The sequence below is a fragment of the Wyeomyia smithii genome, chromosome 3 (genome assembly GCF_029784165.1).
Source record: "Wyeomyia smithii strain HCP4-BCI-WySm-NY-G18 chromosome 3, ASM2978416v1, whole genome shotgun sequence".
NCBI classification, from domain to species: domain Eukaryota; kingdom Metazoa; phylum Arthropoda; class Insecta; order Diptera; family Culicidae; genus Wyeomyia; species Wyeomyia smithii.
Genome location: NC_073696.1, coordinates 191,059,003 through 191,074,269, shown reverse-complemented (window position 1 = coordinate 191,074,269; position 15,267 = coordinate 191,059,003). Strand labels below are relative to the sequence as shown.

At 39.8% G+C, this 15,267-nt stretch overlaps 1 protein-coding gene across 3 annotated transcripts in view; it reads left to right on the top strand.

Moving 5' to 3' along the window:
- Window positions 1-14,715, top strand: part of LOC129731731 (GATA-binding factor A) — a 104,782-nt gene extending 90,067 nt beyond the window's left edge. Inside the window, exons 3-6 of one of the 3 annotated variants that reach the window (XM_055691959.1) lie at window positions 11,559-11,663; window positions 12,040-12,212; window positions 12,407-12,665; window positions 13,467-14,715. In XM_055691959.1, the coding sequence (XP_055547934.1) occupies window positions 11,559-11,663; window positions 12,040-12,212; window positions 12,407-12,665; window positions 13,467-14,155 (1,226 nt within the window). In that variant the 3' untranslated portion in view covers window positions 14,156-14,715. Of the gene's footprint in view, window positions 1-11,558; window positions 11,678-12,039; window positions 12,219-12,406; window positions 12,666-13,466 lie in introns of all 3 variants that reach the window. The other 2 variants (XM_055691958.1, XM_055691960.1) reach the window with 2 other exon arrangements.
- The last annotated feature ends 552 nt before the right edge of the window (window positions 14,716-15,267 follow it).

Here is a 15,267-nt window from a genome sequence, read left to right as displayed (position 1 = left end):
ACACTCTCCGCACAGTTTCTTCTCCATTCTCTTATGGTTCAGCAAACGGTAGCAGTACTTGACGAATGTTGTTGTCGCAAAAAAACAACAATAGCAGCCGAAACAGAGATAAGATTTATCTGTTAGCGAGGATAAATTGGTGATTTTATGAAACTCCACGATATCCGACTTTTGAAATAGTTGCACTTCACTATGCACACGATATAAATGCGATATAAGCGATTATACTGAATAAAAAACACGTTATTTCAGCGACGGAAATTCGTTGTTGTTAACACAAACTTGTTTTGTCACATAGCGTAAATAACCGCATAATTGTCACACTACTTAACTTTTTCAACTTTTTTGTCGAAAAAGTTTCCATCCAAATCCACATCTGCATCCTTTGGAACTCGGAAGTTATTCTGGTCCGGTAACCAACCACCGGTGATCCGTTTCTGATGTTCAGCTCATGCTTGTTGAATACATGAAAAACTTCTTTTTCCATGTGATATATTCCAAAAGTAGCTTGAAAGTGACGGCATAAATGTATCATTGCAAAAATTTCAACCAATTTGACTTCAAAAGTAATATTCAATGTATACATAGTGTAAAGTAGTGCTTTCTTCATGATACTAAGTTTAGTTAAAGTGTCTATTTGCGAGAATATATTAGTAACAATGCATTTAAGGTCAAAATATAAAAGTGCGAATTGCTCGAACAACCAATTTTGCAAATGTTACAAATATGCGATTATGGGCAGTGCAGCTCTTAGACAATTCGTTCGTAACTATTCGGCACTGTTCACTTCGATGAGAAATTTGAAAACATTGCCTGGCATGAAACTTCTATGATAGAAAAGTTAACAAAGAAAAGTTAACAAAAAAGAATTGGCCTTACAAACGGAACTGTCCAAATATTCTGTAAATGAGAAGCAAGCTTTCTAAAGTATGTTGCAATACAACAATAGTTAATTTATACATTTAAAGCTAAAAAAGTGAGTTTAGTAACCATTTTGTCGTAAAATAGTGACTTTAGTGACTTTTCAGCGTAAATAGTGACTTTTTAGTGACTAGCCTCAAAATAGTGACAAGGTCACTAAAAAGTGACTCGCTACTAGCCCTGCTTTTCACGAACTTCTGGCGGTTTGTAACGCATTTTTTTCATGTGAATTTAAAAATTTTGTGGGTCATTGGAGTGAATTTCAAAATTTACGCGATTTTTTGTGTGTGTTAAGGAATTTACGCGTTCTTTCACGAGGATTTCCCAGAAAAGTTGTGTTTTTCGTTTCGTTTTGAATTGTTTTTCTTAGAGTTTAAGCTAAATTTTTCAAACTACAAGTCCAGAGTAGTCAATTTCTTCTGTTTTTCAAAAAAAAAAACAATTTCAATCCTCCAAAATTACACATAAAACTATTCATAAAAGTCATGTTTTCATTTACAATGTCTCTTGCAAAACGCAAAACAGGATTTAGACTGTTGAATGTATTTTATTAATATGTTTTTATGCACTGGAATTTTGAAAATAACTGTTTCAGTCGTTTTGATCTTTAAAGTGTTTTCGTTTTTTTTTTGCTTTGGAGCATTTTAAAATTTAATCGACTATTTTTGGTTTAATTGAAACTTTGCACACGTTTTTGACCTAGCAAACTAAGTATTTTCGCGGGTGGACAATTTTTTTTAAAATCTGAAAGTGCGTTGGCATGGGTTTTACTCAAATCAAAAACCTTTGGTTGTTTGGAAAAACTGTCTGAGAATGAATTGTAGGGAACTAAAAAAGCTTTACCAAAAATGTACATAGCGAATTTTTTTTTCTAAAACAAATTATAGATAAACTTCAAGATTTAATTTACAAAAATAAGAGTTATTTTCTTCTAACCCAACATTATGGAAACCTAAAGTTTAGGATGAAGAAATGAAGGGTCAATTTTTTATTGAATGGTAAGCTTGAAAAAATCTTCCAATTTCATCATTTTTCGAAGCTATAATTTAATTTTGAATTCTAATAATTAAAGAAAAAAATAGAGAGATATATCCAATCAAAAAGCTTTTAATGAATAATTTCCCAAATGCATCCGTTTTCCAGTTATTAAGTTTAGAAGGTTAGAATATTTTATTGAACTTATTATTAATACAAAATATATGTTAAATTTCCCTTGAAATTCCTTTCAAACTTAACATTATTTCAAAACTTTTTTACTCTTTAAATACTAATTTCAGTGAAATACTATATTCAAAAGATATTTAGTATATGAAAAACCTCAAATTATAACAACAACTTTTATTTCGGAAATCCTCCGCTAGTTGCGCACAAAATGTAAAATCTGACTTTAGTCTTCAGTTCAGTTCGGTTTTAGAGAAGTGGTGTCTTCAGCAAAGATGTAGATAATGTTGTTACAAAAACCTTCGCTAAAAAACTATTTTTCTAACTCTTCTCGTTTTGGAGATATAACGTTTTTTATTGGACTAGTCCCTAAAATTTGATCTCTTCAAATATCCAACAAACTGTAGTATTTAGAAGCCATCAATTCTCAGCATATATTTGTATATCATCCAAAAATACAACTTTAAAAAAGACACAAAAGAGATAGCTGCTACATAGATTAAGTTATTGCCAAAAAATATAAAAAAATATATTTTTTTGAATTGCATATCAGGCAATGAAGATACTGGAAGGGACAACCGTTTTAATCTATTTCGTAGAGTGATTATGATAGTATTTCATCCTATGCAGGTTTCGTCTACTAGTTTTTGCTTGAATATAATCTGGGGATGTCTTAAAAATGACATTTTTTTTTAATTTTTGGCAATAACTTAATCTATGTAGCAGCTGTCTTTTCTGCGTCTTTCACAAAGTTACGTGTTTCAAAGATGTGCAAATAAATGGTTTACATTCTTCCCTTCTAAATGCTACAGTTTTTAGATATTCAAAAAATCGAATTTCGAAGATTGGTTTCTCCAGCAAATTTTGTTGTGACAACATAATCTACAACTTTGCAGAAGACTCCATTTGTCTAAGGTGTACGACTGAAAATTTAGATTTTGCAGCGCCACTAGCGGCTGAGATATTAAGTAAACCTTGTTGGCATTCTTGGGGGTTTTTAATGTATTAACTATTTTCTGAACATAGCATGTCAATAAACCAGCATTTGGAGGGTAAATGAAAAAAGTTCACGATTTTGAGCTCTCTCGATCAGAAAGAAAAAACAAAAATGTAACAGAAGCTATTAGTTTGTTTTACGGGAAAAACCTTACAGGCTGTGTTTTCAATTTGATCCCGTTAGGTGTTAAAATAACAGAAATTATAACAGAAATGATTCTACTAGTATCAAACACATATCAAAATTTGTTACTAATGTATCAACTTTCTATCAAAATAAGATAGTACACTAAAGTCGCCCTTTACGCGGGGGATACGTGCCGCGTAAAAAACCCGCGTAAACTCCGGAATCCGCGTAAAAAAAACGCGTAACTTCCGGAATCCGCGTAAAAAAAACCATCGTTAATTTTGCATTCCGAGTGAAGGGAAACCGAAATCCGGGCAAAAAAAAATACCGCGTAAGTTCGGAATCCGCGTAAAAAAACCGCACAAATTCCGGAATCCGCGTAAAAAGCGGCGTAAATTCCGGAACTCGCGTAAAAAAAACGCGTAAAAAGCGACCTTAGTGTATATAGAATAATATAATAACAAACATTGTTAGAAACAACAGGTTTTGATAAAAAAGAAAAATTAGTTAGACTTGTTTCAGAACTACTTCATTTCAGGTTTGTTATTATAACACATTCAGATTCAATTTTGTTATCAAAATTATATAGAAATATACAAAATTGTATCAAAATATGTTATTTGTATCTCGCGTTGATAGAATTTTGTAATTTTTAGTTATGCTCTTCTGATCGGACTCGTACCACTGTGCATAAAAAAATCCACTTGCGTCAATTTTTTTACCGTTTTTTAATCCATGCATCTCTCGGTTTTGACAGATGTTTGTTTACATTTGACCTAAACATAATTTTCTAGTTATTTAGTCAAATATTCATGCGTAGAGACATGTTTTTTCGCTGTGGAAGTTTCCGGAATTTAGATGGGAAGTAAATCTTAACACAGGTCTGACGTTTGATTGTGCGTGACCTTTAGCATGAGGAGTCTCAACGAAACATTGCTGAGAAGTTTGGGGTAAGCCGTAGTGCGGTCCGCTCGGCAGCGTGGCAAATCGACCGGGAAGAGTATCGAAAAGTGAGATTTATGCAAGAACGGACAGATTAATCATTCGGGAAGTAACGACCTGAATCTTTTCAATCGCACTACTCGACGACGCTTCATGGAACGGGACCTTAAGAGCTACTCCGCCGACTTGTGATCAGCAAAGTAAAAAAACGACTTCAGTTTGCGAGGGACCATGTCAAAAAGCCGCTGGAGCTCTCGATCTGGAAGTGCGTTATTTGGTCGGACGAGTCCAAATTAGAGATGTTTAACAAGAAAAGGCGACTCTGATTGTGGTGAAAGAGTGACAATAATCTCTAGGGCCGGTATCTACAACCAACTATGAAGCACGGTGGTGGAAGCACCCTGTTGGCTTGACGGTGGTTATGACTGCAGATGATTTCATCGGCATTTTGTGTGGCAATCTGAAAAAATCCATGCTGGAATTAAGGCTGGAGGACAACTTCACCTTCCAGCAAGATAATGACCCGAAGCATACAGCAAGGAAATGGCAGAATTCTTCGAATCGGCCCGGATCAAACCTATGGTTTGCCCCTTTTCCGTGTTGGGTATTTCATCACTGCGACCAATTTTTTGATCTTTTGTGCCATGGTTTGCCCCTACTTGAATCCTATTGACAAATGGTGGTCAATTGTGCAAAACGCTACGTTGAAGAAGGTTCAGGACGAGCTGGATCCCCAACACCTCCGGAACCTCCTTCAGAGTATGCCAAAGTTGGTTAGTTGGTTATCGAGCCAAAATAGTTCATATTTACTATTGATTCTGTTTATTTATTATTTAAATAAACCATGAAGTGGAATTTGTATGTCACATCCAACTGAACGATTTAGTCAAATTTAGTGAAATGGACAATTTTCAAATGGCAAAATGGTCTACTAACTATTTACTTGTCTGTAGTATTATTTGAAGTTACGAAAAAAAACTTCTTATTAGGGTTAGGGACGGCTTAAGCAGTCGGGCCTATTTTAATCAGTCGAAGAAAACAGGCCTCAAACTCCTGAATTTTGTTCAATATCGACAATTCCAATGAAGGAATCGAAAACTTTGATTGTCTATCTGTCTTACGAATATAAGAAATACCTTTAAATACAAAGAAATCTGTGCACAAACAATAATCGAAACAAATCGACCTATATTGCAGCGATTCAGGAGCCACTTCGGGTGCTAAAAAAAACGCCTGCAAAACAGATGGAAACTGCTTAAAATAGTTTCGGGGTGATTGGAATAGTGTCCCTCGATTGGTAACTTTAGTTGATTATTGTTAAAGTTTGCTAACTTAGTTTCACAATCTGAAAACAAGTTCTGACAAAGAAAAAGATAGAGAACAGAGAACAGGCGTTGATATACGTTTGTTTGAATTTCACCCAACACGTTTCGAGTATTTCGTCTCAATGCACAGGCGGTTCATAAAGCTGCTTAGAATATGTTCCCCACCCTACTTCTTCTTTTGCACCCATAGGTGTAGGTAAAACCATAGGCATCTCAGAGGAATGCTCTGTTATATCATTTACAGAGTCAATAAGTCCGAATACAATTTTTCAATGTTGTGTAAGTGCGCACAATGTGCATTCTGTGTGTTGGTATTGGTGTCAGCACGGTGTCGGCTTGTTGTCATTTGTTGCTTGTTTACCACGATGAGGCGTCGCGACCCAGCAACATATGCCGGCGATTGAAATCCTACGGGATGAAGCGGAATTTCATCTCCAACACCATCCATCAGTACTGGGAGACGGGCTCGGTTAAGGACTGTGTGAGACCCTGGATGCCGTGGACACCAGCGAATGAACCGGTCGATCCGGAAGATCGCTGCTAACCGAGGTTCTGGAGAAGGTCCCGGCACTTTGGGACCTCTACAAGAAGGATCATTACATCTTTCAACAGGACGGCCCAATGGCGGTGGATAAAACCGTGGAGTCGGAATTTGATTTTCTCGATTAGACTTTGTGGCCTCCCAGCTTCCCGGACCTTGGTCTTCTGGCTATTTTGTTTGGGCATACATGCTGGCCAAACAGAGAGAACATAAAGTAGGCACCCCTAAAATTTGACTTGCATTTAATTCTTTGAGACATTTTCAAAATGTATTCGAACTCATCACCCTGTAAAATGTTTACACACATTCGTTATATATGTATAAAGAAGCTGTATGTGCGATGGATGCCACACTTTTCAACAATTGTTGAAAAAGACCAACGTGGCAAACTTCCGACGAAGATTTTTGCATCGAATACGCGCAACAGGAAGAAGTTTTTGCGGTGCGTCCTGACAATGGATGAAATTTGAATCCGGCACTGGACTCTTGAGCCCAATCGGCAATCGGTAGATCGGCTTTTGCTTAAAGAGAGTCGTTTGAAGTGCCAACAACACAACAATCAACCGGTGTTGAATTCAAAGTGTTTGTTTCGCAAGACATAATATAGATTGATTATCTTGAACATGGTAAAACACTCAATAAGCAGTATTATTGTACATTATTAAATCGACTGAAGGTTGAAATCAAGACGAGCAGCCACATTTGGCGAAAAAAAGTGCTCATTCACCAAGACAACGCTCCTACCCATTTTGCTCGCCAAATGAAGATTACGAAATGAGTTTGAAGTTGCAGGCTACAAAGTTGGTCAAATCTAATTCGCTTTACGGTTTAATAGCAGTCAACGACTATAATTTATCGTGTGATGAGGGTGTCGCTCAAGACCAAGAATTATTACAAAATTCTATCAACGCGAGATACAAATAACTTATTTTGATACAATTTTGTATTTTTCCATATAATTTTGATAACAAAATTTTATCCGAATGAGTTATAATAACAAAACGTGAAATGAAGTAGTTCTGAAAAAACTCTAACTAATTTTTCGTTTTTATCAAAACCTGTTGTTTCTAACAATGTATGTTATTATATTGTTCTATAAACTATCTTATTTTGTTAAAAAGCTGATACATCAGTAACAAATTTTGATATGTGTTTGATACTAGTAGAATCATTTATGTTATAATTTCTGTTATTTTAACACCTAACGGGATCAAATTGAAAACACAGCCTGTAAGGTTTTTCCCGTAACAAACTAACAGCTTCTGTTACATTTTTGTTTTTTCTTTCTAATCGGGTTTCGACGATGACCGTGAAAGACGTGAGCAAATTTTGCACACTCACATTGAAAATCCGACGTGGTCAGGTGCAAAAATTGCGAAGTGCCTCAAATTCCCCAAATCAACCGTAAACAGATTGCTGAAACGATTCAATGAAACTGTAATGTTGTAATGCTGATGACAGCAATCGCAGAAGTGGAACGATTGACAAGCAGCTACGATTGAAAGTTTGCAGAGCAGTTCGGATGAACTTTGGGATCACCCTGAGCGATTTGGTTAAGAAGCTCTCGGCACCGCACAGCACTGTTTGACGAATCTGTCGGCGTGAAGGCCTGCGGTCGTTACTATTTGAATTACTTAATTCATCACTCACAGAATTTGAATCCCGTGTGTGCTTTCCTCACATTGATTGTAGCTATGAACAACACCAGTTTATGGCCAGCTACGACATGGTAATATGAAAAAAAAAATAAATGGAAATAAAATCTCTGCTTATTGTCGGTTTATTTTCATACAATAGAATGTAGCAGGATTAGTTATCTGGAAATCAGTCCCAATATGCACGATAAAAACTGTATGTGTATTGCCTAAACATTTTTCCCTGTGGCAAAAAATTTCTAAATTCAAATGAAAATATACCGCGGCTACAAAATTTCAAACTTCTTAGTGTTTTCCTAACCCTTCATAAGGCCGTGGAAACTACGCAAGGAGTCGACTCGAACCTCAGCAAAACGTGTTCTTTACAGTAGAAAGAACAGTTCTTAGAACACACATGTACCCATGTACACATGTGGCACCAGCAAGAGGGCCTGTTTCGATAGGCTATGCGCGAGTGCCAATACGAACCCGTGGGGTGACGCCTACAGGATCGTAATGGCCAAGACCAAAGGTACGCTGGCGCCTGCAGAGCGATCACCAGCGATGCTGGAGCGAGTCATCGAGGGACTCTTTCCGCGCCACGAGCCAAGTTCTTGGCCTCCGGCGGTCGAGTCCCACGTCCGACGTTCCAGTATCTCAGACACAGACCAGGGATAATCGACCAACCTGCCGAGCATCCAATCCGTGGGCGACGACAGCCGTGTCTAGGTTCAGGAGGAGGCAAGGGTTACGAATGAGGAACTCACCGTGATCGCCAACTTTCTAAAGGTGAGCAAGGCACCGGGACCGGATGGTATCCCTAACCTGGTAATCAGGCTGGCGATAAAAACGGCCCCAGGGCTGTTTCGAGTAGTCATGCAGAGGTGCCTGGATGACTGTCTCTTTCCGGATAGGTGGAAGCGGCAGAGATTGGTCCTACTGCCGAAGGCTGGGAAACCACCAGGTGATCCATCGGCATATAGGCCTATCTGCCTGCTAGACACGGCGGGCAAGGTACTTGAGAGGATTATCCTCAACAGACTGGTGAGGTACACAGAGGGTGTAAACGGTCTGGCAAGCAACCAGTTCGGTTTCCGGAAGGGCAGGTCCACGCTGGATGCTATCGCCTCCGTCACCAAGACGGCGGAGATAGCACTCCAGCGCAAGAAGAGGGGAATACGCTTTTGCGCAATCGTCACGTTCGACGTGAAGAATGCGTTCAATAGCGCCAGTTGGGACTCCATAGCGCTCGCGCTCAGGAGCATCCATGTACCGGTGTCGCTGTACAAGATTCTGGAAAACTACTCCCAGAATCGAGTACTGATTTACAACACAGAGGAGGGTCAGAAGTGCGTTCCAATCACCGCAGGGGTTCCGCAAGGTTCCATCCTGGGTCCGGTGTTGTGGGACGTCATGTATGACGGGGTGTTGAAACTAAAGTTTACTGTAGGGGTTGTGATCGTCGGCTTTGCAGACGACATAACGCTAGAGGTTTACGGCGAGTCGATCGAAGAGGTCGAGTTGACGGCTGCGCACTGCATACGCAAGGTCGAGGATTGGATGCGCTCCAGGAAACTGGAGCTCGCGCACCATAAGACGGAGGTTACGGTTGTTAACAACCGTAAATCGGAGCAACAGGCGGTGGCCAGAGTCGGTGACTGCACCATCACCTCAAAGCGATCGTTGAAGCCCTTGGGGGTTATGGTCGACGACAAGCTCACGTTCGGGAGCCACGTCGACTATGCCTGTAAGAGGGCCTCATCGGCTATTGCAGCAGTATCTCGTATGATGTATAATAGCTCAGCGGTTTATGGCGGCAAGCGAAGACTTCTTGCCAGTGTGGTTTCGTCCATACTTAGGTATGGTGGGCCAGTGTGGTCCAGAGCGCTAGGTACTAACAGTTACCGTCGTAAACTGGAAAGTACCTACAGGCTCATGTGCCTGAGAGTTGCGAGTGCGTATCGTACGGTGTCATACGATGCAATCTGTGTCTTGTCCGGCATGATGCCTATCAGCATCGCCATCAAGGAGGACAGAGAGTGCTTTGACCAACGTGACACAAGGGGCATACGAGGTACCAGAAGGTCATTCTTGATGCTCCGCTGGCAGCGAGAATGTTCCAACTCCACAAAAGGCAGTTGGACGCACCGACTTATACCGGAGATATCCGGCTGGGTCGGGAGACAACATGGTGAAGTGAACTTCCACCTGACACAAATCCTGTTAAGCCATGGTTATTTGGCAATATCTGCACAGGTTCGGACACGCGGGGTCTCCCATGATGGCTGTGAGCGGGCCTGGCACTACTTCGGACAATATAGTCCGGAGGATGTGCGACAACCCGGACATCTGGAACGCGGTTTGTGCGGCCGCCTCTCAGATTGTCCTGGAGCTGCAACGGGTGTGGTGGGTCAACCACCAACACGCCAGTGGTAGCTAACTACCAGTCTCCAGGTAGTTAGCTAGGAGAATATAAGAGTAAAGAGGGTGCATCACGCACAAAAGCCACTTCCCGACGTAATACTTAACCGTCGTTCCGGGAAGACCAGGGCTGGAGACTGGAGGGGTTTAAGTGGGTCGGGACAGGGATCAGTAGGTGTCTGGGGGAGTGTAACCCTGAGTTCTCTTCTCAGGTGTCTGTTTGCAGATTTCCCCGCCACCTTTAAAAAAAACACATTGGTGGCAACATAGTTGTCCCTGCTTTTTAACCCCAAAAACGCCATTTTTTTGCCACTGCATTGTAAGATTTATTGTAATTATAGAAGTACGAACCAACATAGCAATTAAAAAATATCAGTAAGACTTTATTTTTTACATGGAATAGATCGAGGTAAGAAGTTATACAAGTGGTATCTTGAAGCCCTTTTAAGGAAGTAATTATATTTTTTTAGGTCCAATACACCATATACTTATACACTTGAGTAAGAATTAATAATTTAAAGTTCATGCGTAGCTCTTCAATGATTTTTTTTGAGTAAATATTCTTACCATTCGAACTTTCTGGGTATGAGTCTATTGTCATGTCATTCTTTCAACTTTAATTTGATATTATTGTTATTTTATCTTCGGTGGAGCATTTTTGAACTACCTTAAATGTGGCAAATTTATGTTTATTATTGGTTTATTATTTAACAAGAAGCTTAAACCCCCAATTGGGCCGAAGACCAAGAGATGGTGGTTAAAAATAAATTATAAAAAAATTAGTACTATTGACCTTTAGAACAAAGTTTGTGAATTTCATGGTTGAAATGACAATTTTTTTATTCTTGCTCAGCAAAAATATCAAATAGGTTGTTACCACAAATGTTCAAATAAATCTTTTTTCTTTCTACTTATATAAATACATACATAACTTGTTTCGGCTTCTAGTTGTAAAACGCAGGAATTTTGAACCTGGATACTAAACTAAAAGGTGATTCGAAAGTATGAAAAATTGATTCAAATGTAGATTGAACACTGGCTCAGTCACAAATTTTTATAAACCGCACAAACTGCAATCTCATTTTGCAAGTTATTTTTAGTTAACTCATGAAGTTTTCAAACCATTTGATTATATACTTCTTAACGTGTTGACTAAGTTATTCAAGCCATTTCTTATGCACGCATTTCGACTGAGCATGGGCTCATTTATCAGGATTTTGTAAAGCTCCCAATAATTTTAATGTATGTATGCAATTCCCGGTCAACTAAAATGTTTCAAGCTTTCCAGTAGCGAGAGAGCTCGCAAATATATGTATATCCTTAGGAGCAGCTTTAAGGTTCCCCTACTCTTGTACACATTGCTCAAATCCTCACAACATGCAAAGCACTTACCGTCTACTCCATTTTGTTCTGCTTCTTTTCTTGCACGTCGGACCGGCACCACTTTACGCGCGAATTCGCCTTACAAACGCGCCATCCAACACCAACAGGCACCACTCACACTCAGCTCCCACCGCAGTTCTACGCGCAGAACGTGATGATGGGCTCCTGGCGCGCCTACGATCCGACCGGATTCCAGCGGACGTCACCATATGGTAATTTGAAGAAGGTAATAACCGGCGAATAAATTAACTAAAGCATTTTCTCTCTCCCCTTCTTTTTTCGTAACTCCCAAATGCAACGGCGGTTCTAAATAATCCACCCGTGAATACACACCCTAAACACACTCTCTGCCTGCCGATTCGTTCGTTTGAAACTAAATGAAAATGTTGCACGCGCGTCCTTCGTCCAATTAAATTGCTCCAATAAATTCGATTAATTAATGGCCCAACTTCGGACTGTGGCGTGAAAATAAATTGATTCCGATTGCCGTGCGGAACCCTCCACCGCCGTATTTGTTGGATTTCTTGGATGTGGGTGGACGTACGGACGCTCACACACATCGACGATGACGCTACTCTACTCGTACAGATAGTGCAATGGAATTCCAGTTCGGCGAGGGACGGGAGTGTGTCAATTGTGGGGCCATCTCAACACCACTCTGGCGTCGCGACGGCACCGGTCACTATCTCTGCAATGCATGCGGGCTCTATCATAAGATGAACGGTATGAATCGTCCCTTGATAAAGCCAAGCAAGAGATTGGTGAGTGTGAGTATTCCAGTTTTGTAATAACATTCTTCCTCTCTCCCACTGTTTTCCTATGCTCAGCCAAGACACGAACCTTTCTTCATTTCTATCTCTTTCTCAATACATTGCAGTTCAACTGTACGACAAAAAACTGTTATAATTCAGTATGTTTTTTCTCTCTCTCTTTTCTTAATTTACACCCAATATAGACTGCCACTCGTCGGTTGGGACTTTGTTGCACGAACTGCGGAACACGTACTACGACGCTGTGGAGAAGGAACAACGATGGCGAACCGGTGTGCAACGCGTGTGGACTGTATTTCAAGCTGCACGGCGTAAACCGACCACTGGCGATGCGCAAGGATGGCATCCAAACGCGCAAACGGAAACCCAAGAAAAGCGGATCTGGTACGGGTGGAGCAACCGATGTGATGGCCCTCGTCGGGAAAAAGGAGGATATGGGTGATGGTCAGTTATCATTTATTTGAATCATTTCACTCGTTTTGTATCGTTGAAAAACGTACAACGTGCTAAGGAAAAATTGATGCTTCTGAAGACTTGTAACAAGCAGAAAATAACCTCTTAGACTGCCAGCGTGAGAACAATGGCTGTACGGCCAGGATCAATAATGGCCAGAGAAAAAAACGAAGATTTTGATGAAGAATAAATATCTGAGAAAATGCTTTTTAAAACTAACCTGTTTTAAAATAATTCTAATGAAAATGGCTTCGTCATGCAAATCTGAGAGTATAAATCTACGATTTTTTGAGCCGAATTACATGAAACTGACAAGAAAATTCAGCTCAGCGACATTTTCGCGTATTAGTAAAGCTGATTAATGCAGTTGAATAATTCAAAAAAGTTTGGTCACAACTGTCGAAAATGTTTAAATATAAGTCAATGCTAAGCGCTATAAATTCACAAATTTGAAGAGTGTTATTACCTTCTTTGACGATTTCCACTACAAAAATATTTCAAAGTACTAACTAATTCCGACCATATGCAATTTAATGGTTGGGATTTTCTGGGAAGCTTAACACTTACTGCCTTTTTTTTCAAAACTATATAATATTGAGTTGTTATGTTGAGTTTAGCCCACGCAGCATCTGTTTTTCAAGTGAGTTATGTAGTATATGTTGAAACGTATGGTATATTTTAAAAACAGGAGATGCACAACTAAATGTTAGCATCAGAAATCACGCTAAGCAGGTTCATAATCTCTAATCCGCTGAAATAATTCACTAATGCAAAATTTTCTTCCAATTCCAGCATCCCATCTGCACACAGATCGAAATGGAAATTCCAAACACCTTTCGGTGAGTCCCAAGACACCGAATCTGACGTCCCCACCGTTACGATCTCTACACATTTCGCCTCATCACCATCAATCGTATAACCTGTCCTCGTCGCTGGCGTCTTCTCATCACTCCTCGCCACTGGGCCTGGGAAGCAAATACGATCTCTCCTCGTTGTCCTGTGGATCTCTGGGTGGAGGAAATCTCAGCGGTTCGGTTTCCTCATCCCAGCAACAACAGCAGCAGCAGACGCACAATACATCCCCATTCTACTCGACACCCACATCGAATTCTGTTCATCATTCATCCGCCGCAAATAACTACATCCACAATACTGGTAGCAGTCTGGGAGCATCTCCATTCGGTCAAATAAAATCCGAATCCAATCCGCTAGCTGCTTCGACTCCAACTTCGGTCAGCTCCAACGGCTATGGGGATTACATGAACAACTGTCTGCAGAGCGGTTACTTTGGAGGAACTTTTGGTTCGTTGCATAGCCATCATAGCCCTCACTCGGCGGCTGTTAGCGGAGCAGTGAATGGAGCTCTAACCCACGGTCATCATCATCATCACCACCATCATCACAGCACGGCTGCCGATCTCGCTGGATATCATCATCAGCACAACGTTATACAAGCAGCCAAACTGATGGCCTCGTCCTAGGTGCCGGACGTTGTCGCATAGAGACGGTCACACACAGAAACAGATAAAGTGTACTTATCCTTTATTAGTTCCTCGCTTGGTAATGCTTGTTTTATCGTTACATAATGAACGTATACAATTTGACAGTGTAAGATTTGGGCACAGATAAAATTTATCTGTTTTAAATAACGATAAAATGTATAACGATATGTAGAAATTAACCCAGATGAAAAAGTTCACTAACAGCTGAATTTTCGCAATTCAACTGTTTTGTTATTGAAGTGAAGTGCATTTCAATTTCGTACTATTAGCGAATTAAGAAGCTTCTTATCACAGTATTTTTAAGTGTAGGCAAAGAAATCATCGTGTTGTAAATATTATCTGATTCTATGTAGCATTCGTCAAATTCCATTTACTAAATTAATAAGAGATAACTATTTATATTAAGCAATTGATACACGCTAGCCACTCAACTCGAGTTTCCAGGCAGTATAGCATATCCTATTTAATTTTATCTGCGAGCATTGATAGATGTTATATGCATTTAAGTTATATGCATTTAAGATACAGAATATTTTAATAGCGGAAATAAATTGAATTTCGGTACTATATGTGGTTCTTTCATTAAAAAGTGTTTTATGAATTCTAACGATTTCAAACTGTGTTTCTTTAAATGGTCAAGTAGTTGTCGCTGTTGAATACCTGAGTAGCACTCTAGTAGTCGCAGATTGTATCAGGGAGTTTTATATGCGATTATCTCTTTCATGATCGAATCTGCAGCTGGGCTATAGGCGACGACCTCAACTCACCAGTTTAGATTCAGTCAGGCTCCCTGGCTTAGAGTTGTCGATTGTTAATTCAGATCTTACATGCCGAGGGGAATTGGATTGTCCAATTTGGGAGGCAAGGGTAAGTTTTCAGGCGAATTAAAAAATCTGGTAAGAAACTACTTGTTAGAATTATTAGACATCATTTGAAACAAAGATTTTATAACTGTTCCCTGGATATCTCCTCCTATTTTTGTGCTATAAACTGTCAGTATCGTCTGCCATTTTTTTTCGCCAAATCGGATCCTCAGTAGTAGCTTTTGCCGTATCAAAAATCTTCTCTACTCCACTCGGTCCTGGGCTGCT